Source organism: Triplophysa dalaica, chromosome 18 (genome assembly GCF_015846415.1).
Source record: "Triplophysa dalaica isolate WHDGS20190420 chromosome 18, ASM1584641v1, whole genome shotgun sequence".
Taxonomy (NCBI): domain Eukaryota; kingdom Metazoa; phylum Chordata; class Actinopteri; order Cypriniformes; family Nemacheilidae; genus Triplophysa; species Triplophysa dalaica.
Genome location: NC_079559.1, coordinates 6,714,858 through 6,742,681, shown reverse-complemented (window position 1 = coordinate 6,742,681; position 27,824 = coordinate 6,714,858). Strand labels below are relative to the sequence as shown.

General features: G+C 38.4%; 2 protein-coding genes across 4 annotated transcripts; both read left to right on the top strand.

The window, feature by feature from the left end:
* rgl1 (ral guanine nucleotide dissociation stimulator-like 1) lies at positions 1-23,303 on the top strand. Of its 2 annotated transcripts, none has more exons than XM_056773471.1 (18): positions 1-477; positions 13,886-13,996; positions 15,730-15,938; positions 16,755-16,829; positions 17,213-17,406; positions 17,519-17,643; positions 17,932-18,147; positions 18,449-18,552; positions 18,657-18,741; positions 18,866-18,955; positions 19,077-19,163; positions 19,379-19,411; positions 19,666-19,787; positions 19,867-19,956; positions 20,060-20,234; positions 20,327-20,578; positions 20,943-21,057; positions 21,204-23,303. In XM_056773471.1, the coding sequence occupies exons 1-18, from the start codon at positions 343-345 to the stop codon at positions 21,389-21,391; spliced, it is 2,406 nt and encodes an 801-aa protein (XP_056629449.1). In that variant the 5' UTR covers positions 1-342; the 3' UTR covers positions 21,392-23,303. The 2 variants fall into 2 exon arrangements, with proteins under 2 accessions (XP_056629449.1, XP_056629450.1); XM_056773472.1 differs by lacking the exon at positions 1-477 and adding an exon at positions 11,082-11,241.
* A 681-nt stretch (positions 23,304-23,984) lies between these two features.
* On the top strand, positions 23,985-27,480 carry plin3 (perilipin 3). 2 transcript variants are annotated; one of them, XM_056773073.1, is made up of 8 exons: positions 23,985-24,109; positions 24,918-24,981; positions 25,162-25,357; positions 25,448-25,530; positions 25,614-25,845; positions 26,261-26,619; positions 26,692-26,907; positions 26,995-27,480. In XM_056773073.1, the coding sequence occupies exons 2-8, from the start codon at positions 24,919-24,921 to the stop codon at positions 27,097-27,099; spliced, it is 1,254 nt and encodes a 417-aa protein (XP_056629051.1). In that variant the 5' UTR covers positions 23,985-24,109; position 24,918; the 3' UTR covers positions 27,100-27,480. The 2 variants fall into 2 exon arrangements, with proteins under 2 accessions (XP_056629051.1, XP_056629050.1); XM_056773072.1 differs by having other exon boundaries at positions 26,689-26,907.
* Positions 27,481-27,824: the final 344 nt, after the last annotated feature.

The window sequence follows — 27,824 nt, the reverse complement described above, 5'->3', positions numbered from 1 at the left end:
CAGTAATGTGACCAGAGCAGAGAGGCTGCCAACCTCCACTCGCCTTTGAGTAAAGAAAAATACATTGTTTATATGTGTTGGGAAGCCATAATTGTGGAAGTTTAAACAGATCTACCGGACTGTTTCACCTCAACAAGGGCAAGAACAAGCTTGCAGGAAAATACTATAAAACTTGGACTGCAAGTGCCGTACTGAGATACAGACATTTGAAAAACACAGGATCAGCGTTTTTGTCTCACAGATTTGTGACTGGACACAGAAGTGGAAGAAGACGCTCAATACGGACATCTTTTCAGTCCTGCTGTCCAGCTTGAGAATGTGTGGTCAACCTTCACGGGCATCATGATTTCTCACTACCCGCTGGCATCGCTGCTTCCCTGGCCGCCCAATCCGCAGTACCTAGACCTGGATGAGGATGGAGGAGTGTCCCTGCAGAGGTATCAGCCACGGTCACCTGAGAGCAGCCCTCGACACTGGGTCAGTCTTCCACTGCCACTTTGTGTTCCTGTCATAGAGTGCCTTTTTGGTGATTTCTTATAATTTTGTGAATGTTGGTTTGTGCGTGAAGATGAATTGATAAGTAAATTAGTAAGCTGCATTTAGTAATATTCGGGTTTGGTTTTAGTTTAAGTGATGAGATTCGATTTTTGTGGTTTGACTTCATGTTAAAGTGCCTGATTTGCATGGAGCTCATTTTTTGGTCAGAACAATTTATTATGTTTGCAGAAGGAATCAGTTGTACTCATACAGGTGTCTGAAAGTTAGTGTCATTAAAAAATGTGCTCACTGGTGTTATTGAGGCTAGCTTATAATTTATTAGGTAGTCCCACATATTTTATTCAAAAAAGATGTATATATTTAAATTTAAAGGTGTCTGCAGTGGTCAATTTAACGTGTGGTGATCTACATATATAGGGGACACGATTTTACCCAAAAGAGGGAAAACCTGAGAAATCTGAGCACCTTCGAAAAATATTGTACATTCATACATTTAATTTTGCGTCCTGTACAGTGATATGCTGAAAATTATGTTAACCTACATTTTGTCTTTCATATGTGGTCATTATGTGTGTAAAAATAAACAGTGAGCTAATCCATTCAGGAAAGTTAAATCACCTAATCAGAGAACAATAGACAACTAGGGGTTGTGAAAACCCCTAGATTTGGCCACCTACGCATTGACCAGCAGGGTTTGTTAAGAGGATGAGGTGTGTGTTTGTGTGTTTTTTGGCGGTGTGTGTGGGGGGGGTTCAAAGCGGGAAAAGCTCTCTCTCTCTGTCAGCACTTTTTCAATAGTCACAGTGGTGCTGACCGCTGCTGAGCGCTTACCAGCATGTTATGATTCAATTCAGGGAAACAGCATCATTGTGTTACACAGAAAGAGTCTTAGCATCATAACATATTCTCTGAAGGCACAGATTAGAAATAAGTGATAAAACGGTATTAGACATGATGACTGGAGGTCAGGCCGGTGGGGATGAATGTTTAACATGGATTATTTTAATGGTGTGTAAATATGTGAATCTACATAGCAGACTTGTTTGTACATTTACAATACAGAAATTTGGACTAGCTCTTGGCATTGTCACCCATTTTTTTATTGGAATTTTAATTCTGTAACTAAACAAATACATCACTATTATCACAATATATATTTGTCTACGAAACTTAGATCTAAGCAAAAGCCTTTGGTTCAAAAGATTTGTAAGATGATAAACTAGGAGTACATAACAGGCAGAGAGAAGAAATAAAGTAAAAACAACACAGAGAGAGATCCATCCTTCTTATCCGACATCCTGGCTCAAGTCCCTTCCTCTCACACTAGAGAGTTTCCGAGTATTGTTCCTCCGACAGAGTATTGTTCCTCGGACAGTGAAGCTATTGAGAGTTCTCTGTCTTTCTACCCCACGCTCACCCATAGATTCCAATACCGTACATATGCTCAGTTCACACACTCCATTCAAACATATTCAGTGACAAGCGGCAAACACCCAGATTCAAGTGGACCCACATACAGTAGAGGCTGATACAAACAGGCTTTGTGTCCCATAAATGCTTCAAATTGCTGAAACGACTTTTTGCTCTCTTCTTCTCTCCCAGTTGATTTATTAGCAGGAATGTTTTACATTGCATATGCATTTCTGAATTTTTTTTAAACGCAATAAAAGCAGTGAAAAAAAGACAAATAATAGTAAATAAAAATAAGTGAAAAAAAACTTTTCGGATTTAGACTGGAAACCATCGCTCACTTAGAATCCAGAGAGTTTATGTAACGTAAACAATTTTATGACTACCGTACGCACACCTTAACCACTGCTTCTCTCCTTTACCAGAGTTACAAAACGGCTTGTTAAAATGTAATTGGGCTTTAATCATCACAAATGGCTTTAATGATGAGGATGGTGACCAAAGTTCACGTCACGTGGGTCAAGTTGCTCTGCATCACTCCCTGCGCCACCAGCCATAAACGCTGATATAGCTGCTGATTTTCTGCTTGTCGCAGCAATGAAGAAAAACCTTTGTAGTCAAGTGATCAAGGACCGGGGTCAATGCACTCACATATTCTGTCCATATGGCACAGTCGTGTTGTACACATCTACTCTTGAGGAAGTCACCGTGGGTCAGTGCCATTGCCCATTTAGAAAGCTTTACGCCGACCGCAAGCGCGTGTCTGGAATTATGCTGAATATAGGAATCGCAAGCTAAGATTCTGCATTTTTGCATGACTTCCCGTTTTGCACTTAGTCTTCAGCACCAGTGGCAGATGTTCGTTGGAAGTGGCACTGATGGTTGCTAGACGATGTTTCCTTTCTTTCGTTTTGCGAGTCACGCGTGACTGAGTGGAAAATTAAACTTGTAGTTTAGTGATTCATGTTTGTTTTGCAACTCTTTTGAACTTGAGAACTTCCACATGGTCTGTCTAAGCTTACACAAGCACTAGTCATGAATGAAGATCTGTAAAGGGTGTATAAGAGGTCAAAGCCGTGGCCTATTGGTCAGCGCTTCAGAAAAATGCTGGTGCTCATCCGGAAGAAGTGGATTTGGCATGTTTTGCTTCTACTCTGATATCATTCAAAGTTTAAAGATTTTCACAAATCGAGGAAGCAGTTTAGAGCAAAATATTTTCTGATGCTTTTGAGTGTTTTAAAAAAGAGGAGCATTTACTACGATGCTACAGTACCATAGTCTGCAAAACTGTATCATTATATTTCCACTGTCGGTTTAGGTTCACCAAGTGTATCATTATAGCACAAGTTAATAAACCTAATGTCAGTCTCATTGAAATTATGGTTCAGGCTAAAGTTCAAAAGGGAAAAATCATTCAGCTGGGGCGGAAAGTTAATAACCCACATGGATCAAGCAGTTACACGTTATGTATTTGGCTGATCCACAGCAAGTTACAGTGCATTCGAAGTATATATTAATACAACAATTTTTGAGAATCAAACCCACCGCTCTATCCTTATGAGTGGACGAAAGCAATGGTGTTAGAACAATCTGAGATTGTGTGTTGGTATGTTTGGCATTGCCAAATATTTAAATATGTCTCACAAATATAGTAAAGCATTTAAGTCTGACGTGTTAAATTATTTCAATGATATTTCCTCGACTTTAAAAACATGATAAATCAATTTAGTTGTACGTTATTTTACATTCAGTAATATGTGGGGGTTAGGTTTACATGTAAATATTGTTTGGACATTGCATAGAACAGATCCAAATCAGCATAGTTTTTATGGAAAACTCACTTTCTGGGAGGTCTGTAAATAATTTTAGCTGTGGTAGATGACAGGTATGTGTGTTTAGCTTCACAGAGCAAAAAAAATTCTAAAATTCAAAATTCTCTCACTTTCTCTTTATTTGGATTGACTTTATTTGGATTCTCTTTAGTGCATTAATTTAGAATGAAGAAAAAACTCTTTAGTCTTCCCCCATTGTCTGATCTCAGTCATGTGGTCCGGCTTAAAGCCGTCAGGCATGAGAGGAGGAAAAGAGAAGTGAGTTTAAAGGAAAGTGAGAGCTTTCAAGGCAGACAAATTCAAGCCCGGTAAGTTATTTTGCTGTCTCATCAGTCACTTCACACTGTCTGAAGACTAAAATCTATCTATCTATCAATCCCTAACCCTGTCTATCTGTCTCTTCAGGGTGCCTATCTCTCTGTCTATGAATACAGTGAAAATAGAGTTTTAAAGAAAATTGAACATCGAAGCCTGTCTGACAACTGTGGCTATTTAAAATATATTTAATATTTATCAAATTTATCAAAAAGGGAAGATAAACAACACGATGATACCAACATGTCGCACAAAACTTTCCACCATAGCCCAGTATGTGTTCTGTCTTCAACCCAGACATATTGAAACCAGACTTCAATGATTATAATACTTTTCATGTTGACTGTACAGTTAATGTGCCACAACTCCATTACAAATAGGCCTACTCTGCAAAACATATTTTGAAAACAACCAATTTGGGTTTACAAGTAAAGAATTTTATATTTTAACAAGTTTTTACATAACTACATGCCATCAAAATACTTTAACCTTAAAACAGTAAGTTGCAATGATTTGTAAAATGATTTACTATGTCCCGAGAACACAAGGCAGGCAAAGTCCTCTGAAGAAACAGAAGATATTTAGGGACCGCTGAGCCAGCTGTTTGGTTAAAGTGTATGAAATTGCTTTACTGGTTTTATTTTTGCATAGGCGAGGTGAATTTCTGCTATATACTGAAGGGACCAAATGACCCAGATGTTTTAAAGAAATATATAAAGCAGGCTTAAATAGTAAAATAAACTAAAGAACAACCGATAGAAAGAAAAAATACAGGTGTATGAGGGAGGAGAACATTAAATGAGACAGAACAAGAACTTAAGATGGTGTTATTGTATAAAGCACATGATGACATGTTTTTGGACACCATAAAGCACTCTAGCTGGCTTCAACTTAGCTATAAAATTACAGTTTATTTTTTTCTGTCTTGAAGTTGCAACTCTAAGCAGAATTATTTCATACTGCCCTCTACTGGGTCATGTATAAAAACAAAGACATCAAGAACATAAACACACACTCACTCTAACACACACTGACCAGTCAGGAATGACGGTGAAGTTCTGGGAAATTAGTTTTTGCGAGAGTTCTTAACTGTTCCAGTCGTTTGAGGATGCTAACAGATTTATCTACCACATATTTCACAACAACAGAGTTTCCACTGTGGCATATATTTAGTCTGTGCTTTAATGGAGCTCAATGGGGAACTTGTCACTTTCTTTGTTTTGTTTCAGTTTTCTATTATCTGAAACGATCTGAAGCAATGAAGGATTTTCATCTCTTCTTTCATCGACAAATCTTGATTTTAGTTCATGAAATTGAAATGTACAGATGTTTTGTGGAAAAAAAATACAAATAAAAGTAAAATAATACAGTTATATACTTCTATCATATATTTTTGATATATAGGAATGGAATATTATTGTACTGCATAGAGCACAGTATAAATTAACACTGTCTGTTACTTTCTTTAAACAGAATATGAGTACAGAGTATGCAAAATAATACATATATCCTAAATTGTTTTCACATTATCTCATTTAATCGTAAATCCACTTACAGGTATCTATAGAAAATAACATGTTTTTTTATGTTTTTTTATGCACCATTTGTGTGAAACCCCTTGTCAATCACCGACAAAGAAAATAACTTTTAGTCCATTCATTACTGTTAAAAGCTCAGATCAAGCATTTTACTTTGTGGGATTTAGATATTTTTTGCAATTTATTCTGATTTTATCCTTCGAATGTCACAGGTCATGAAGTTATTCTATGCAGATAACATGTGTTGGTATTCATAGTGTTCACTTTTCTGATTTTGTTTGGTGTTGGACTATAATTACTTCTTGTGAAAATTTTAGAGAATGACAAACAGGAAGTCTTTGTGGTTTTAAAGAAAACATGTTTTCACAATATTGTTCATGTAATGTTATTTCAATCATAGATTCTAGAGAATTGTGAATCAGTTCCAGATTATCTGTTTATCAGCATAATCTCATGGCAGAGCTCAACCTTCCCCCAAATCCATAGACAGAAATACCAGCATTACATAAAACTCCCAGCGCCCTCTAGCTCCAAAACTCTGATCCCGCTCTCTCTGTCGGAGTCAGCTCTGCTCATAACTCTCCATCTGACGTTAGCCCGACACAGCTGTACAGAATCTGATCGTATATCTTTCCATACACACAACCTAGTCTGGGATTTTCTCCTTTATCTTTTTTTGTAAGTGTGTTTGGTTGTTTAGGTGCATGATAGCTGCCTTGTCGGTCAGGTATGATGACGCCAGGTTTTGGAGTTGGGAGGTTTAAGCAGGAAGTGGGAGATTTCCTGGAATTTGTGTTTTTTTCCCCCACAGTGGTGCAATAACACTGCTCTGGTTACTCATGCCGATGTGCTCCGTAGGTTCACAGGCCCTGTGTGTTTTTGTGTCAGGTCAACCACAGGAGGAGAGACTGGTAGGAGACTGGGATTGTTATCTGGGGAGGCTTATACTCAGTGTGTCTCCAGTGGTGAGATAACTTGGTGTCGACACGACAGATATCCATCCCCCTGTCAAGTTGTATGTGTGTCAAAAGATAAAAAGGTTAAAGGGGTCATTTGGCATGAAAACGTTTGTTTCTGTGTCTTTATTGCTGCCCATGTACTGTATGTATAAGACACGCCTAAATTGCAAAACTTAAAGTGTCTGAAAAAAATATGCATTCTATCTAAAAGCGAATGCTCACCCAGGCCTTCCTAAAATGCCTCGTGTTACCACAACCCCAAAAATCTACATCAGTTCGTGGTATGATTTGACTAAGACAAGTAAGGTGTAGCTGTCAGTACAATTGCTTTGGAATCTGATTTTCCAAATAAGGCGTTACATTTCCATCACAGGCTTGCAGTATTCGACCAATCACTACGCACTGGTTAACTGACCAATCAAAACACACATCACTTTTCAGAGAGATGAGCTTTGTAAAAAATCCATGTGTTTCAGAGAGGCGGGGCAAGGGGAGATACAAACAAGCACGGTATGTGGAAAATGCAACGTTTTTTAACCTTAAATTGTGTATACACATTGCATTACATCTAAAACAAACGATAATATTTGTTTTAGCCGTGTCATATGACCCCTTTAAATTAGCAGGTTACATTATAAACTATGCACAAAAGCTTCAACCATGAATTTGAATGATATGAGGACCATAACCAGACAGCAATCCTCAAGTCCTCAATGTTACCCCTTACGGAACAAAAATACTTGCAATATGCAAAATGCAATATATTACTGAATACATTTCCATATATTGGAAATTGCTGCTAATATTTTGCAATATACATTGACAATATAAGGCTATATGTTGGACATAAAAATATATTTAGCAACTAAGACAAAAATAAATCTAATATTCATCACATTTAAGTTGTTACTGAGTATATATTGCACAAGGATTTTCCCATATAAATGTGAATGCATGTATTCACAAATGGACACATTCCAGAATGAGTTAAAGCAGATTTCCAGTTCCCAGCATGCTTTGCTTCTGGCTGTTAAAGGAGAGTAAAAATCTTTGAATTTAGGTGTTATTTCATGTCTTTATGCTGAATATTAATATAGGGGGAGATCTGTTAGTGTTTAGTGTTGTATTCTTTGAAATTTATAAAGTTTTCTAGTATTACGTAATCTCTAGTTTCTAGTAATCTCTAGGGTTACCATGGTGTTGAAGAGTAGAGCCCGTGGATAGGATAATGATTGGCCAAATATCATTAATTTTATTTGTTACTTTCTTTAAAATGTAATACCTGTGAGCTTCTCTGTGCAGTGAATGTTAGTTTACTAAGTGCTTTAGTAAGAGCAGGTGAGTTTATGCAATTGTAATCTAGCTGTGTTTTTTAATGAAACATGTATGTGCAAATGGTTGTTAAACATAAGTAAAATATATGATCACGAGTGTGTATATGGCATGAGTGAATATATTATGTTCAATGTATTTTTCCATACACAGTACCATATCTTTTCACATGTACCTCAATATAATATAAAGTGTATTCCTGAATATAAAAAGGCAGCAATTTCTTACGTATTATTCAATATATTATAATATATTTACACATATATTATTCTGTATATTTTCTTGTGTCATTTGATATATTTTTAGTTCATACATTAGGAAATACATTTTCTTTCCGTAACGCACATTTATACATTTTATTTAATCATCTGTTTAATGAACATCACTGATGTATTTACCCTCATGACGCATATACCACTCTCTCTGCCTAATCCCTGGGGGCTATAGTTACATGTGAGATCAGAGGTGTGTGTGTGCGTCAGCCGTGTCCAGTCCAAACGTCCGCCATTAGTCAGGCCTTCTTGTCGTGCACATGATGACATCAGTCCCTTTTGAGAGCAAACAGCTGTCCCTGGAGGGGGGAATGGAGGTCACAACCTCTCCCACTGCTCCTCCACGCTTACCAGAGTCCCTGGGGACCAGCCGAGCAGAGGACACCCGGTCAGACCAGCCTGGGAACTGGAGTGGATCCAGGAGAATGAGGGTTTCCCCAGAGAGCACCAATGCCCTTGCTGGCCTGCCTTATCTGATCACACAACATACGGCTCTGCATGTGGGAAGGAAGGGATCCCTGCTAAAACACGCTTCACTTTGTTGAACTGACTGTAGTGATGGTGCGTGACGTTGAGGGTGATGTAGTGTGGTTTGACAGAGTCATGTATCAGGTCATCAGGGTAGTCCTAGGTGAACAAACACACAAGGTTTAGTACAGCCTTGTTTTTGTTTTTTAAGACATTAACCACAGTGCAGGAAATTAACACGGACCTTGACTGAATAGCTTATTAATGATAATTCTAGATTGAAAATCTATTGCATTCTTCGACTCTTTACATATTACGTATGTAAACCTCCATGTGAAAACCCAAGCTAAAGTCTTTACTACATAAAATCAATCTGCTTATTCTAAAGAACAGTCTGTGAAAATATAACCTTGGTATCTTTAATACCTTTAAAACAATGTTCAGGAGGCCACCATTCAATATTTTGTCCAAAATAATACAAAATAGTATCAATAAAATAATTAATTTCACTGCTCAAGATCATTCATTTCAGTATTAATAATTTCTTAATTAAAAATAAGAATTTCAACACAGTATACCAAAATATACCATAGTGATAAACACACATTACCTACTTTTGTCATTTTTTGGCTATGACTTACTCATTTGCTCCTTATCCCATAAATAGATTATGAGACTTTAGACTGGATTTCACAGACAGGGTCACATATTTAAAATATTTTGAAATGTTTATTGAAATGTTTTGTGACACTGAACGTGAAAAAATTTGCAAACATTGCAACTGTCCTGAAATGTAACATTCTAACTTCTAATTAAATCAGAAGACATTCTGTAGACAACTTGCAGTTTGTTGCAACCTGTGCTCAAATCAAACACTATGCAAATATTTTGGTTTTGTACATTTAGGTTAATGTTTTTGTATCAATGTACTTGGTTAGGCCACTATATTACACTAATTGGCTTGGGAAAGTCCCCCAGGGGCATACAGGGTTAAATCCCCTATTCAAATGCACAATGGTGAGAGGTTATCTCTGTTAAGTACATGAAGCAGCCCATACCCAGAATCAAGCCCACGATCGCTGTGTCATCCTGAAAAAAGGAGTCAATTTATCATGAACTTTTTTTATTCACAACAAGTTTTTGTTTTATTTAAGCTTTTGCATGAGGAAATGGTTAATGAATCTGTCTTTTAATAAAACTGGCCTTAAAAAACTTTATACCATCTTACCACTGGTCCTATTCCAATAGCTGAAGGGCCGAGAACATTAAATTGTTTTCCTTTGTGTTCCTCAATATGGCTGAGTGAATAATCACACATGAATGATCTCAATCGCTCTCTAGAAAGCTTACGTGTAGTGTGTAGTAAAAGAGACTAAAATTAAATGTATTTATGTGTGAGAGAGAGAGAGAGAGAGAGAGAGAGAGAGAGAGAGAGAGAGAGAGAGAGAGAGAGAGAGGGAGCGAGTGCCCACGTCACACCTGCTCATTTCTACTTTGTCTCCATTGGGTTCCTCGGTTCAAACAAATGAAAAACCAGACGGCCTGCACGTGAGGGACATGAGGAAAAATTCCCTCCCCAAACAATCAACTACAGCGTCAACCTTCCTTATATTGTCTCAGAGTTCAGTCATGTAACCTCATCAGAAGGCCCTGCCCTGCCCTCTCACCTTGAGCTGGCATATGGCTGTGTCTGAATTCTTTGGATAGTTCACCCTTAAGAAAATTAGGATAACATTTTGTTATTTGTTTAATGTAGATAAAAACTTTTTTAAAAGCTGGAACTTTTTCATAATTATATGGTAACAGTACTTTTTTTATCTACTTAGATCTGAAGCTACATTGCCAAAAATCTTGAGAAATTGGCAACTTAACTTATTTTAAGAAATCTTCACATTATATACGGTAATTTGAAAAAATCAAGACACATGATCCAACAAATATAATTTTCGTGTTTTCTATTCAAAATGCAATTTTGTGACTCTAAATGATGCCTTAAAATTCCAGAACAAATTCATCACATTGTTTAAGAGATAATAAAATAAATAAATGACTAAATGACTAAATAATAACATTTTATAATTGAATTTAATATTATAATAATAAATGTGTACTTTTATGGTACTACTTGATCGTTTTGGATATACATTGTTTTCTGCCAAACAATCCAAGACCTTAAGAACAAAACGTAATCACATATGCTAGTTTAATGACAATAAATCTAAATGTATAATCTGTGATAGACAATATCTGTGATTTTGTGATATGAGATCAACGCAACATTCCGTAACAAATACGCTTTTAAAACAATGTGGGACAGAGAGTGCAGTGGGCGGAGTTGTGTCATTCACTAGTGAGGCGGGTAGGCGGGGGTGGATGAAGAGGGAGGGGAGAGAGAGAGAGAGAGAGAGAGAGAGAGAGAGAGAGAGAGAGAGAGAGATCTGTGTATCTATGTGAGTGAGTGCTCTGGAAGAGGACAATTCACCCAGGATAACGCTGCTTTCAAACGGCCGATAAACTTACATTTTCCCTTTCTCTCCGGACTTCATATGTGTTCTGATGCCTCCGCCGGACGATGAGAGAGGCCCTCACGATGAGATTCGCTTGGAAAGCTAAAATGGTAACGTAAGAAGTTGCGGTTCCCGTTGCCTCCTCCGCATTCTGTTGATTTTGCGGTTTGAGCTTCTAGGGGGGAAGAAGACGAGGGAGGGAGAGAGAGAGAGCCCGGAGAGAAGGATAAAGGAAGAGTTTGGGGAGGAGGTCGTGGGGAATATAAATAATGTTTTTTAATTGCTTTGCATGGGCAATACAATGTATCGGGCTCGTGTGTTTATCATCCGCGCACGACTTTGGATCTAAAAGGCTCCACGTAGGCGGCAGATGCGATCTCGTTAGTTTCTCAGTCTAGAAATAACAACTTTAGCTGGACTGCGAGTGTGAACAGCCTCCAGGCGATTGGTCTGCCGATGAAAACAAAGCGGACAGATTGGCTTAAATACACTTGTTGGCATTGTTTCTTACGGGCTTTGGGATTTTGTTGTTTTTGTATGGGGGCAGCATGGGGGAGAGGGTCTCTGTTTGGGATGATAACACGTTCAGCATCCAGCAGATGATGCACCCCTTCATTGTTTGTTTATATGGTTTGAAAGGCCTTAGATATGCCACAACTTAGTTTTTCAGATAATGTATTTAACTTTTCTTCTCACATTGCCTTTTAAGTCTTGAGTATTATATATGACCTAGTTTTAAGGTCAGGATACAATTTCATACAGCCACAAATTAGCTTTCAAATAGTCGGATGCCTCAAGAACTGCCCAACATTTTTTTATTCAGACATTTTAATGATTTTTTTTCTCTTATGTTGCCCCACCCTCTTCAATGTGCCCGTGCCACGGAGCAGCCTTTAAAAGCCGCTTTGGAAAACATTTCATCCAGTACAAAGGGACTGCACAGTGCGTAGATTGTGGACTCTGCAGGGTCCAGGCAGTGAGCGCGCAGACCTCCTACCATTGTTTTCGAGTGTGGACTGCATGACTCATCCAGTATTTATCTGAACGCACTGTACAGGAAAAGGCCGGGAAATAGACAGACTGATCCACTTCATTCCAGGGACAGCTATTTTTTAAGCCCATAAAAAAATGCAGACGTTGTCTGGCTGTCGCAATGGTGAAAAGATTTAATAGAAAGGTTTTCACTCTCTAGTCTAATTGGGTTGGAAGAAAAACAGAACTTTCAAAACAAACAAAAATGTTGCTACAATTAATCATTTCTTTTTAAACTTAAGAAACTTTGTAACCAAGTAGTCTAAGATGCAGAAATTCTTCTTTGTATCTAGGAGAGCTGGATACACTTGATGGACGTATACGGCATTAGCTTTTCTTAAAGTCTTGGCTGATATACATATTATTCAATATTGTTGATCATAGTTGTGGTGAAGTCTGCTGACATTCTCAATAAACCTTTTTAAACGTTAGGCTACATAAGGACACCTCTGATTCCAAACAGTAAGATTACAACATTGATTCATAAATGAAGCTCTTGGTTGGATTTTGCAGTAAATGTCCATTTGACGTCATTTGACTTCAACATAATATGTCAAGTAACCTACAATTTCATGTTTTAAACAGAGATGGGGATAGAGAGACAAAAGTTGAGGATTGCAGCTTTAAAAATGATTTTTTTATCAAAATACTAGAACATCTCTCAACAATAAGGTGTGGTTTCCCAGACAGGGAGCAGGACTAGGCCTATTTAAGTGATTTATAAAAACATATTTTACAAAAAACATTACTGGCGGTGCGCATCTAGAGACGAAACAATCACACTTATACATTTAAAGATATTTCAGTCCTTGCAAGCTATTTTCGATCAAGACACCTCTAACATCTAAATTAGTCTGGGATAGGCTTAAGCCCTGTCTGCTAAACCGCCCAGAAATGTGTTGTTTTCATATAGTGTGTACTTCATAAGAAGACTTGCAGTTCTTTGCACTGTAGAGAAAGAGTTTGGGATATGAAACTATGCAGGCACGCATATATCACACAATGATACACAACTCTACTTTATTGATATTGACTGCGGAAGGCAGAATATATCGATGTGGCTGTTCGTCACTCTCCGACAGTTTAATGTGAATGTTAGGCTGTGCAGAGACTGAAAGGCTACACTCACCCTGACACTCAATGCTGGTCATCTCATTGTAATGTTTGTATTTGTGTGAGTGAGTTTGTGGGATAGAGAGTGCACATGTTTATGTATGGATATACCGTGTGTTTACAGAGTTTGGTTCCTAAAGTCTAAGGTTCGATGGTGAAGTCCTTGACTAAGAATCTGTAAAAGCTCTTAGCCTCATTCTTTGAAAACTTCATGCCAGCTCTGATCTCATCTTTTCTCCCTCTCTCCTCTCTTTCATGGCCTCTTTTCTCTAAATTAGTTTTGATCATTAAATTTAAAGGTGCACTCACTTTTTTTATTTGCACTAAATAATACTAATATAGCAGTCGTCGTGGACTAGTGGTGTGAAAGTTATCAGGTTAATGAGATCGGATGAGACATGCCAGCTATCATGTGGTCACATACTCTGTGTAAAAACAATTTAAGTCTGCAATATTTTAAACGGATTTGTCAGTACTCTACTACTCTCCAAGTCTCCATTTCTTTGTGTGAAACTTTGTCAATAAGAATAAAGGACTAAGTACGTATTTAAAGCCACAACTGAGATGTGTTGCAGTGGTGTAACATTAATTATGTCCCCCTTTTCACAGAGCTCTGTGCAGGACTGGGGGGAGGAGGTCGAGGAAGGGGCCATATATAACGTGACGCTGAAGAGGGTCCAAATCCAGCAGGCGGCAAACAAAGGCGCAAGATGGCTGGGGGTGAGGAGACCTTTAAACTCAATGCACTTCCAAATATATTTTAAAGAAATACTTTGGCGGCCCATGCTGGGGCGGTCAGACTGTCTGGTATATTAGAGGTGACCCTGTACAGATTTTTATGCTCTACGGAAGTATTTCCATTTTAGTTTTATTGTGTTCTGTTCATTACCTTCATGGATTTATTCTAACTTTTAATGAAAAAACGTGATACAAAGTTGTTTATTTGGTAAAAGTACAGCTCTGTTAAAGGGATAGTTTGAAAATGGAAATTCTTTCATCATTTATTCACCCTCAATTCACTTAAAAGCTGTATGTAAGAAGACTAAAGAAGATATTTTAAGAAATGTCTCTGTGATTTTGTCTCCATACGGTGGAAGTCATTGGGGTCCCAGTGTTGTTGGTTTTTAGAAATATCTTCTTTGTGTTCTCCAGAATAAAGAAAGTCGTGCATGTTTAGAATGGAATGAGGGTAAATGATGACAGGATTTTTGTTAGAACTATCCCTTTAATGTTATCACTACTTTATCATGTTTTGTATATTGAGTGACAACAAAAGAGTGAGCCTCGTCGGTTGCAAAAAAATGTCAACATCTTAAATACTATTGCTTTAACCTTTTAAAGGAGTCATATGACACGGCTAAAATGAATATTATCATTACATCATTAGATGTAATCCAATGCGATTGGTCGAATACTCCAAGCTTGTGATTGAAATGTAACGCCTCTTACCATAATTGGAACATCATTTACCAAAGCTATTGTACTGACAGTACTGACTTGCGTATACATTTTGGCGGTCTTAGTCAACTCACACCACGAACTGATGTAGATTTGTGGGGGTGTGGTTACACGAGGCGTTTCAGGCCGGTCTTTGTGAGCATTCGCTTTTAGATAGAATGCATCTTTTGTTCCAACACTTTAATTTTAGCAAATTTAAGTGTCTAATACAAACATGGGCAACTTATAACACACCAAAGACACTGAAAAACATGTGTTTGCGCCATATGATCCCTTTAATAACTTGTTCTATATTGTCAACGTCAACACCCTTCTGAATCAACATCAAAAAACAATACCCTCATGAGCTGATATTATTTCCATACTGAATTATAACAATCCAGGCAGGCTGTTAGTTTATTGCCACACAGCTGTTTCAGCAATGTATGGGTGTGAAGTAAAAACACAAGTAGAAATGTGACTGGTTGAGATAATGCTCATTTAAAAAACGTGAAACACAGAAATTGAACATTGCAATTTAAAGAAAGCACACGTCTTCACATCATCAGAACCCCAGTCACAGTGTCTATTGCTTGACCTAGTTTTGTCGACCACATCTAATTCTCTTTACATGTGGTTCTAAATTATTTTCTGCTTGTTTTTTTTACTCTTCCACCGAATGCACCCATCAACCTTCTGTGTCCAACGTTTTCTACTCAACAGTTGTACTTTTTGCACCTAATGAAGCATTATTAAAAAGTCTGCTGACTTCCCAGCATGTTTGGGAGAGGGAGGAGGAGGGCTTCTCTGATTAAAAGCAGATTGTAGGGTTTCCTGTTGTAGCGTGCTAGCCGTACCAAGGTCTCATTCTTTTCCTTTCCCTGTTTATTTCAACTTTTCCCCCAATGTTTCTCTGCAAGCGGAATCCACATGCCGATAGTAGGACGCACACATGAAACGTAAAAAGCGAAACTGCTTTATATAATCCATGTTTTTGGCTTGTTGTCCTCTATCAGGCGGAAGGCGACCGGTTGCCTCCGGGTCACACAGTGAGTCAGTTGGAGACATGTAAGATTAGGAGTATCCGGGCAGGGACGCTGGAACGCTTGGTGGAAACATTACTCACAGCGTTCGGTGACAATGACCTGACCTACACCAGCATCTTCCTTTCCACGTACAGGGCCTTCACAACAACGCAGGGGGTGCTGGAGCTGCTGTTGGGAAGGTTTGTGGTTGTGGGAAATTTATCTGAGATGAAAGTGAAGACTTTAAGCTTAATTTCTTTCTCTTTATTTGTGTTACTGCACATATTTGAGCTTGAGATTTCAACAAATCTTAAAGAGTGTAATGTAACTCCGGTTGCTAAAATCAGAGATGTGTAGACATGTGTAGACTAGTGGTTGATAAGGTTTGAGTTTTCACTTAAAGGGATAGTTCACCCAAAAACTGAAATTGTTTCATCATTTACTCCCTCTCATGTCATGTATGACTTTCGTTCTTCAGCAGAACACAAAAAAATGTTGGTGCCCAAGCAACACTAATCTCTATTGACTTCCACTGTATTGGCATAAAACTACATTTCTCAAATTATCTTCCACACAAGGAAGAGTCATACAGGTTTTGAACAACATGAGGGTGAATAAATGATGAAAGAATTTTCATTTTGGGCTGAACTGTTCCTTTAAGGAACAAGTAAGTGGTCAACCACCCTAGAAGCCATATTGAAAATTGCTTAAAACAAGACAAATATCTGTCAATGAGGTACTGTTTGATAAATCAATTTGAATAAGGTACTTATAAAAAGGTAAAGCTTAATTCAAGATTTTTTCAAATTAACAAATTAAAGCCTTTTGCTCTCAAATGTATCTTGATAAATTTTTGGGTAATTTTTACTGGAAAACCACAAAAAAAAAACATTTTGCACTACTTGTCTATACATTTACTTCTGAAAATAATAGTTTAGTGGTTGGTTCTTTAAGTATTTGCTGTGGTCTCTGCTCTGTCAGCGTGTTTACCGGCAGGTCTCCTTACTCTTTCACAGGTATGGGAGTTTTGAGGATTGTGAGGGGGAGAGTAACCAATGCCGGACAGGAGAGAGCAGAGGCGCTGTGAGAACGTGAGTTTAGTATCTCTTGCGGTTATCTTTGCTCTATCTACAATGGCTTCTCAACAGAACTTGTTTGTTGTTTCATTTCCATGACAGCCTTAATGATTACCGTTGAAGTTCAGAAGAAACATAAAAAAAGGGAACTAAAAAAATGTTTGGTTTCTACATAAATCGCAACGTTGCAAAACTAGGGATTCCCTCACTGGCAGTATCATTATCATTCTTTTTAGTTAGTTTTGCATCATGGAAGTGTATTTTACTTATTCAATTATGTTTTTATTTTTGTTTAAGTTATCTTACATGTTTTATTTAGTTTTCATTAATGCTGTCATTGCTCACTTTCATGTGTCCTGTTTTTCACTAGTTTGTGTGTTGTTCCCCTTTTCTCTCAGTGCTTTAGCGTCTATCCTCAGAGCTTGGTTGGATCAGTGTCCAGAGGACTTCCAGGAACCTCCATCATATCCAAGCCTGCACCGTGTACTGGGTTTCCTGCAGAAGGCCATGCCGGGCTCAGAGCCAATGCGCCGGGCTCAGAGTCTGCTAGAGCAATTACAAGTTCAGGCCAGCCTGGAGAATGAATCGGATGGTAGGTCTTCTTCGGTCACTGTGAATTTACTTCATCTGTGTCTCTATTTCTGTTCATGTTTGTTTTCTGTCTTCCTGTGCTTACAAAAACATCTGATGTTGGATTGTTACAGGAGGCTTCCTCGGCAACAATCCTTTCTGCCTGGGGGAAGAGGAGGAAGTGGAGATTGAAGTGCAGGAGGACTTCTTGTCCTTCGAGGTCGACCTCGTAGCAGAGCAGCTGACCTACATGGATGCGGTAAGCGAGGGCGCAAACATAAAACTCAATAGATAGATTTACCCAAAAATATTTTCATTATTTATGACATTTTCAATATTTCATAAATTAAATACGCATTCATAATATTTTTAAAGAATTGGGAAAGTGCTGTTAAAAATAGCCAACAGTGTAAAATGTCAATCAAGCAGAAATAATAATAATTTTTTAATTAAATCATAATCATAAAAGTAAGCACTAGCTTTAGTTAGTTTGTTGGTTCAAGCCTGCTCGTCTTTACACCTCAACAATGTGTCCTTGCTTTCACAGCTGTTATTTAAGAAGATGGTTCCTCATCACTGTTTGGGTTCTGTCTGGTCTCAGCGTGATAAGAAGGATGGTAAACATTGCGCGCCCACCATTCGTGCCACCATCACTCAGTTTAATGCGGTGACAGCGTGCGTGGTCAGCACTATACTCCGGCAACGGCAGATGCGGCCACACCTACGTGCCCGCATCATCCAGCGCTGGATCGACATTGCACAGGTGCTTAATGCACACACCCGCAGTTGCATGGAAACGTTATCTATTTGCATTTTTTTGTGCTTTGTAAGTGTCTAAAAATATTTGGGCTTTTGTGGCACAGATAAAATCTGATGCCAGTCTAAAAAGGATTTTAGATTCACTTTAGGTATTTAAGCAACTGCTTTGTGAGTCTGTTGTTGTCTGGAACTAGGTCAACCAAAGTAGACATAGTGATGCCAATGAAACTCAATCCAGCTTTAACCCAGCATAATCCAATCATTTCTGATAGATAAATCTAGCTAAAACACTTTTATGTGCACAGGAGTGTCGCATTCGTAAGAACTTCTCGTCTCTGAGAGCCATTGTGTCAGCTCTACAGTCTAATCCTATCTACAGACTGAAGAGAACATGGGCCTGTGTTTCTAAGTAAGTTCTGTCAATCGACTATACAATTTTATTCTTATGCATATGAGAATGTATTTGTTCAACATATAATGCTGTAAATACTATTTCTTCTGACTACCTGTTAGAGACAGCATGCAGATGTTCGAGGAGCTGTCCGATATTTTCTCTGATCACAATAATTATCTTACCAGCCGAGAGCTGCTGATGAGGGTGAGCCGGCAAACATACACGCACCCACTTCTCGTTCTTAGCTTTAGTTTTTAAGCGTTGTTCAGTTTGCAGGCACTAATAGCTGACATGATATCTAACTATTATATCTGTATCATCTTTTCAGGAGGGCACTTCAAAATTCGCCAGTTTAGACAGCTGTGCCAAAGACCACCAGAAACGGTCACAGAAGAGACTACAGTTACAGAAAGAAATGGTTAGATAGCTAAAACTACTATCCATATGTATTCATATTGTCAACATTCTTAATAATCACATATTTTTATTAATGTCTGCTTTAAGTAAAAAAACAGTCATGAATATTTTTTTGTGTACAGGGAGCCATGCAAGGGACGATCCCATACCTGGGTACTTTTCTCACAGATCTGACGATGCTTGATACAGCACTGCCTGACCAAGTGGAGGTAAGTCGGGTGTATTCTCCATTATCATGCCAAAGAAATGTCTCCAAAGCAAATTATCTCTTGTGGTATTAACTTAGCAGTGCCAGGGTGCCGAGGTATTTGTTTCCAAGGTTTATTATGTGACCTTCCTGTGGATTGTTTTGCAAGAACTTGGAAGACTTTTCATAACAAAATCAAGGAAGATTTGGGCTAAAGTGTCTTTCTGTGTTTTATAGGGAGGACTGTTTAATTTCGAGAAGCGACGCAGAGTGAGTTTCCTCATTATTTGTTATTTATTTTAATCACTTTTTTTGGTGTCAGTCCCTGTCTACTTTTAAAACCAAATCATACAGATGAATCACATTGCAATTCATAATATGTACAAATATTTTAAATGATTTGTCACTAAAATAGTTGATATTTTTCACTTTAATAAAAAATATTGGGGATTTTCGCCTCTTGCTCTGTAGCTATTTAGAGCCATGTGAGTCATGAATACAATCTCTTTCTTCATCTCTTTCAGGAGTTTGAAGTGATCGCTCAGATCAAGCTTCTGCAGTCAGCGTGTAACAGTTACTGTCTGACCCCTGACCCCTCATTTTTACGCTGGTTTAAAGGACAACCTCTGCTCACCGAGGAGGAGAGGTAAACGCATTCTTGCAATTTATATTTAATATTTTATGTTTATATTATCAATTTTGGTCTCATTATAAATGTTTTGCAGCTATGCTCTGTCCTGTGAGATTGAAGGCTTAGGAGACAACAGCCCAACATCACCAAAACCACGCAAGAGTATGGTGAAGAGACTGAGCTTGTGAGTCACCCAAAACCATATGAAAACCCAATAAAAATACGAGAGCTATACGAAATAATGTCAATAAAGGTTTATTTTTTACTCCGTCTTTGTCCTACATTAGACTCTTTTTAGGGACCGATGCCTCAAACTCTCACATGAGAGAAAGTCCTCGGTCGCCCCCTACAGGCAGCTCGGGGGAGAGCATGGACTCAGTCAGTGTGTCTTCCAACGACTCAAGCCCTTCAGAGGGCGAGGGCATGACACCTACACACTCTATAGAAACTCATCTGAAGAAGGTACTTACATCTAACATATTGCAAAAAATCTCATAATACTTAAATATACTTCAACATCATATTTCATAGCTATATCTGTATGTTTACCGTAGCTATCCGAGTCTTCCTCCTGTACCTCATTGCACTCCATGGACACCTCGTCTTCCTCAGCCAGCGCTTCCATATCTCTGGCCTCCCCGACACTGCCGGGGCCTCCATGCACCCACCGGCGTTCGGTCTCCCTGACGCCCATGACTCCAACCTCACCCAGTTTCTCACCCACCTATAACACACAAGCTCAGGACGCTTGCATCATCAGAGTGAGTCTGGAGCAGGGCAACGGAAACCTCTACAAGAGCATCTTGGTTAGTGGGGAATTATTTTAATCATTATTGTACATTTAGCAGTGCTTCCAGTAATTCACTGCTTCCAAAATGCTTTACCACAGTCCCCCCTGTGGCCTGTTGCAGTATTGCATATGGTCATAGCTTGGGGTAAATTAAAATTTTTAATAAGCTTTTTGAACTGACTTTTTTAACTATAAACAGTATGCAGTGTAGGTTTAAATTGTATTTTTCAAAATGTGTACATCATCAACATCTGCTCCGGGTGTATGTGTGTTCACGACTTGCTGTGCAGGCGTGTTCACTACTCTCTGGATGGGTTGAATGCAGAGGTCACATTTCGGACATTCATAAATGTTTGTCTAAATTTTGCTTTTCTGTGCAGCTGACAAGTCAGGACAAAACTCCGGCAGTGATCTGTCGAGCCATGGCCAAACACAACCTGGAAGGCAACCAAGCTGCAGACTATGAGCTTGTGCAGGTCATCTCTGAGGAAAGAGGTATTATATATATATATTATCCGTTCTACTTTAAAAACACAAAAGTAATAGAGTTTGATGAATTAAGTCTTGAAATATATTTGCAGATTTGTTGTGGTAATGCAGATCTCACATTCACAATCCTGTTATGTTTTCTCTGTGTTTAGAATTGGTTATCCCTGACAACGCCAATGTGTTTTACGCCATGAGCACCTCTGCGAACTTTGACTTCTTGTTGCGTCTGCGCGGGTCTGAAGGGAGGCCGGTACAGCTGCGCAGTCGTTGCAGCTCCACTCTACCGCGCACGCAGCAGCGCGCCAGTTTGTCCCTTAGACTTAGCAAGGTCACGCTGTGACCTCTGACCTTTGTTGGGGACAAGGTGGACTACATAGGGTGGAGACCTTGAAAACAGGCTTAACAGACTATTGCATGGGGGGATAGTATTGTTGATATACAAAAAAAGAACATTTCTGGTTTTAGGTTCTTCCATTCTGCCTTTTGGAGTAAACAGTCTGAATACAGCATGTGCCTCCGCCTCCCCTTTCTAAAATTTCGTAGCCCTTTATTGGAAGAGACGTGGCCCACCCTCCACTTTGCTGGATGTTTTGCACATGCGCAGGAAAGTCTCCTGCTCCTTGTCAGTATTTTGCAATAGAGCACATTATCTCTTCCCAGCCAAGAGACCTACTCAGTTTCAGAAGAAAGTGAGAGGAAAACTCTGGGAAGGGAATGAATTGACTTGCGTCAGTATTGAAGATGATCTGCAAGAGCCGTGATGTCAGTGTTTTCTTTCCGTGTCCCTTTGTGCACCGTGTGAACAACGTGGACTGCAACCTTAGACTTAAAGTGCTTAGACTGGCTGCTGTCAGTCAAGATTGCGGCATAGCAAACCATAGAATTTGTTTTATATGATTCTGTATTGATACATCGACATTGCTAATGCCAAATTTTTGAAAAGAGGAACTGTTTCCTCTATGTATTATGAATGATACACATCTATGATGAACCCTAAGGTGTATGAAGTCTGTGGCCTAATACTCAATTTCAGCTGCCTAACTTATCATGTCTATTCTAAGCATTTTATATCTATTACTGCATTTCTCATATTGTGAGCTGCGTGACGAATGCAGAAAATGTGTTCTGACTGGTTCCTGCTTGGTTTTATCAAGTCTGTGGAATTGCCTTTACTTTGATTGGATTAATGTTGTGTCTTTAAGGTGTTATCACACCGATAGGATGGGTTTTGTTTCTGAAACCTGGATTGAGCTGCCTTCCTATCTCATTCAGCGGCACTTGCTGAGGGGTGGGCGGAGTCAGGAGGTGTGTCTTAAGTGTGCTTTGTCCACTGTTGTAGCCTTCCTTTATTCTGTCTTCAAGCAACACTATATTAATTATATATTTTTCTTTCTGCTTCCTTTTTATATGTATGTTTTTGTCAGAGCTGAAGAAATATGATTTGTATAAGAAAATGATTCTGGAAGATTTAAAAGGCTATGTAAAACTAAAAGAGAAACTTTAAAAAGCTGTGAAATATGAGTGTGTGATTGTAAAGCAAGTATTACAACAGGTCAGGCATTTTCACTATCACGAGCACAATAATTCACATATATTTCACCATGTGAAACATTACCCAAAGCCTTTGAGATGTTACGCTTGTGAACCTGATAAATATCACTAAGGGGGCGGCCTTTACAAAAATATGTTTTACACTAAAACTAATTGTTTTACACTCAGGCATTTTTAACATGGATCGGTTCTAGACATTTCAAAATTCTTATGGATTTCTTGCCTTAATCTGATTTGAACTTTACATAATGCCATTAGACCATGAAACCTCTAAGTCTGTTGTTTTGTACTTGTTAGTATTCTGAATGTGCTTATTTTTACACATCCTGTGGTCATTAACTTTGAGGCTTGTAATTTGTCAACAACACCACACCATAGACACCAAGTGCCAAATTTGCCCTATTTTTCTTTTTGTTCGCTCTTGTTTGTTGCATTAAACATACAAGTCAGCAATGACACTATCAGAATAAAACAACTAAGAATGTAGAGTCTTAAAAGAAGACGGACGACAGTGTTTGTTTTGCTTATTTGTCTTGGTTCAGATTTACTCAGCACTTGTGAATTTTCTCTGTTCTTTATTTTGAATATTTCTTCACTACCAAATAATTGTCTATATAACGTGAGTAAGTGAATAAATTATTATCGTTACAATGTTTTGTAATTGAATATTAATTTTCATTAAATGGAGACTCTTAAATGCAGTACGGTCATTGGCTGGTTTGTGCTTTTTTACCAATAAAAGAAAGAAGAGATTCATTCATTCTTTGTTAAAACTGTTTTGAAATCTCTTCTTGAGGCCAGTAGTTCACACAGCATCTGCTGTCATCTGGGTAAGTTACATTTTGGTAGTAATGGTCATTTCAAGTGTTATGCTACGTAGACATAATGTATTTTGTTAATGTTTACCATGTCAACAGCATAAATATATCTTATCTAAAGGGATTGGCAAAAGAGTCAAATCTGCTTTTTATCAGTGTGTTAATTTGTCTTGTTTAACTGTTTTATGGCCTCAGATGAACTCAAGAAAAATCCACATTCACCTAGTCAAGATACAAAGTGTGGTTTTACATGAGAATATACATTTTATCAACATAATATAGAAATGGTATAAAACAACATAATATAGAAATGGTTATTGTTCAACATATTTTATATAACAGCATATTCTTCTATCTTTTAGACAATTTCATAGTGGAGGCAGTTTTAGGCTTATGAATACATATTTTTTATCGATGTCAGAGATATTTAACCATCTGACACTTTGGCATATTTGAGATCTCAAACAAATTCAACGATTATTGCAAATATGAACAAAAATGAAACGGCCAACAACTATTGAGTGTAGTTTCATCATAAGGGATTTCTGTAAGAGAGGGATTGGTTTCAATGAACTCCGCCTAACTGTGCGCTTTTATTGCGACAAGTTGACACAGGCTCTGACCAGATTTCGATCACAGTCCCACATCAACACAACACGGGTCAGCGCAGGACAGCGGATCAATTACAGGTTAGTTCAAATATAAGAAAATTATATAGTAAATGCGATGGCACATGTTTAAGAGTTAAAAGAGTTGCCAGTCAATAGCAGCCTACAACGTCAGATTTAGTTTCTTCTGAAAGTGGAGCGATCACGGATTGTATCCAAGTTTGTCTTGTGATTGTTCCTTGACGCGAAGTCATACAAACCACCCATTAAAAACTAACAATAACTAATCTGAAAGAAACAAATTAGACATTGGGTGTCACAGTAAGAAATGTATCTATAGTAAGTTTGTACTTCTGCTGGGATTAGTTGTCTGCTTGTTTGATCTCTGGTGTCTAGCTGTCAGACAGACTCCACAGGGAATCAATGGCGCAACAACGAAATTTCACAGGAAGTGGGTGAAAGTTGACGCCCTTTATAGTCTGTCCATTTGTCAGGACTACAATTAAATCTTCCTCGATTCAATACAAAAATACAATTAAATCAAAAGAATTATGAGAATATTAAATGATTTGTCACACAACTGTAAAGGCATTCTAATCCTGGACTTTGTTTTAGCACATTCTCACCTTTGCACCATAATGCTTAGGTAGCAATTAGTCATAAAATCATGACAGCTCTTCCTGGGTTTTATTCAAGTATTTATCATGTTTATCTTGTTATATGTTAAAAGTCCATTTTAAATATATTTTGATTTGACGAGTAAGTCCTGGCACATTGCAGGAACCCAGCTAGGAATTCTAAAGAAATGACTAAACATTTAATATGAATGAATAAACTTTTTCCTTCTAAATGTAGTTTTCTCTCTTTAAAACGGAAACATCTCTTATAGAATGACAGATGAGAAGACATGTGAGATGGACACTGAGACACCACAGACTGCACAGGATCAACAGGTCCGTAACACAGTTTCTCTGACCCTTACAGTACATACACATACACAACAAAAGTTTTGTTCTTTTCCAATATATAAAACACACAAGGCCCTATTAAGACATTGTAAGACACACAGAACAAATATAAAAACTATGAATACCAACGCATTTCATCAAATATATTTATTACATGTGTTTCAGAGCGTAGTATGCAGGGTGAGTAATATGCCACTGGTGAGTTCAGCCTGTGGTGCGGTGTTGAATGCCTACAGCACTACAAAGGATAGTGTACCGCTCCTGAAAGGAGTCATGGAGGTGGCAGAAAGTGGGGTGCGCACTCTCGGGGCTGTTGCCACGACAGGTTCCAAACCGATATTTGACCGTCTAGAACCACAGCGTGCGTTTCTGTCTTTTTACTCTATTCTTCATGTACATTTGCTAGTACTAGATGTTTTTAAATGTGTGTGTGTGTGTGTGTATTCTGTAGTTGCTATGGTAAATGAATATGCCATGAAAGGGCTGGACAAAGTAGAAGAAAATCTTCCCATTTTACAACAACCAGCGGACAAGGTACTGAATTCTACATGTACCCCGTATTTAACAGCCTTTGAATTTGCTATCTTGTAAATGTGGCCTTTATTTTTCCATCGCAGGTAGTATCAGATACAATGGGAATGGTGTACCAGTCAGTCACTGGGGCCAAGGATGCAGTGATGGGGGCCGTGATGGGTGGAGTGGAGATGACGCGTATTGCTGTGAATGAAAGCATAAATTCAGTTATGGGGTCTCGTGTTGGCCAGATGGTCAGTAATGGTGTAGATAAAGCCCTTACCCATTCTGAGGACTGGGTGGATCAGAACCTTCCACTGAGTGAGAAAGAGCTGGGTGAGTGTAGACCAGTAATGTAATTACTGTGATGAAATAGAGAAATGTTACTGAGGTTAAAGGTCAACGCATTCTTGCTTGAAATATTTTTGTACAGTTTTGGCTAGAAGCATGTTAAATGAAGCAACAGAGATAACAGCTTTAGAAAACATTTTCCCTTATAAAGCTTTTTTCATATAAATGACAGCAAACCCATTCAAGTTGACCCAGTTTAGATCTGAATCCTGAAATGTTTGGTCAATTAATCATGTCATATAAAGTTTAGGTTGAATAATTATTTTTTCTCATTACTCTACATTACTGCTACATGTAACAAGCTTGTCTTCTTCAAACATATATGCACGTTGTTTTCTCACATTGGTACGAGAACACAATGAATCCCAGGTGTTGATACCAACCTCTGTTCTGCTTACAGCTGCCCTGGCTGAACCAAGGCCAGGAGAGGAAGAAGGCTTCATAGTAACACCTAACCCCAGCTACTTTGTCCGTCTGGGTAAGCTGTCTTCCAAAGTTCAGGAGAGGGCACTTCAACAATCCCTTATCAGGGCCCGCAAAGCCAGAGACACTACGCATACGGCAGTGACTCAAATGACCAGCACCTTAGACCTGCTAGAAAGTGCCCATACTGCTTTGACCACTGCCAACCAGCAGCTAGGCGGGGCTCCCGAACAGTTGCTTCAGCGGTGGAAGGAATGGAAGGAAGGTCAGCCCAAAGAAATGGTGCGAGAAGCAATTGGAGAGGCAGATGTTGATTCTGCAAAGGACCAGGGAGAGGTAGAGAATACTACTTAAAATGCATTATAATTTTTTTAACAAATGTTTCACAAGTGTGTCTCCCCACAGCAGCTGGAGCAGAGAGCCTTGTCAATGGTTCGAGGTCTGAGTGACCAGCTGAAGACTGCATGTTCAGGGGTTGTGTCCAGTGTTCAGGGTCTCCCAGGAACTGTGCAGGAACAGCTGCGGTCTGCTAGACATACAGCCGAAGAACTCCAAGTGGCACTGAGAAGCACCAGTACGCTCACACCACTTCTCTTACTGCAGACACGCCAGCAGATAACACAGGTATACAGGAGTAGGCCATTATGCGTTAGTCTTTTCTATTTTATAATTGTTCATTTTTAATAAAACTGTGTCGTCATCTTTCAACAGGTACGACAATCTTTAGATGGAGTCGTGGAATATCTCCTCAATAACACTCCTCTTAATTGGTTGGTTGGGCCTTTTGCACCGCAAATAACAGAAAAGGTGGAATGAAGTTGTCACATAACCCTAAATGAAAACCATGTTTGGATAAGACAGATAAATAAATGCTGCAAAATGTCATATTGAAAATATTTAAAATTTTAACATGTGTTAACTTGTTTTATTAGACTCACACTAGAAAGTGCTATAATGCACTTAAAAATAATGGTATTACTTCATCGTTGTCAGTATTTAAGAGTATTGAAACCTCTATGTAGAATATGGACGCTTTGATTTTGACGCCTTTAAACTTCTGTGGCATTTTATAAACAATGAATACATTGTATTTTCAGAATGAAAACACCATACTTCATAGTCCCTGATTGTGATCATAGGTCCAGTAATTGTGTAAGAGATGTTTATGTAACATGCAAAATAAATGGATCAATAAAATATGTTGTAAAGTTTTGCTTGCAAAGGAGAAAGCTTTGGGATTGAATCCATGACCTTCACACTGCTTGCTAGCCACATGCTCTAACAGAACAGCAGAAAAATATATAATGTATGTTAATAAACACAAAATCTGCAGAAAATAATATTATAAATTGAACTCCAATGAAAGTCTGCGCTATAAAAAGGTTTGGTATTTTGATGTTGCCCGGTGTGGTTATCTGCATAAAAAAACTTGCTACAGCTGCGACATTAAAAACAACATTAAAGACTTAAATCAAATATATCGCGTGATAAATGAATCGACATACAATAGTCTGGGTGGAAATGTGACGCGGTTTCGATGA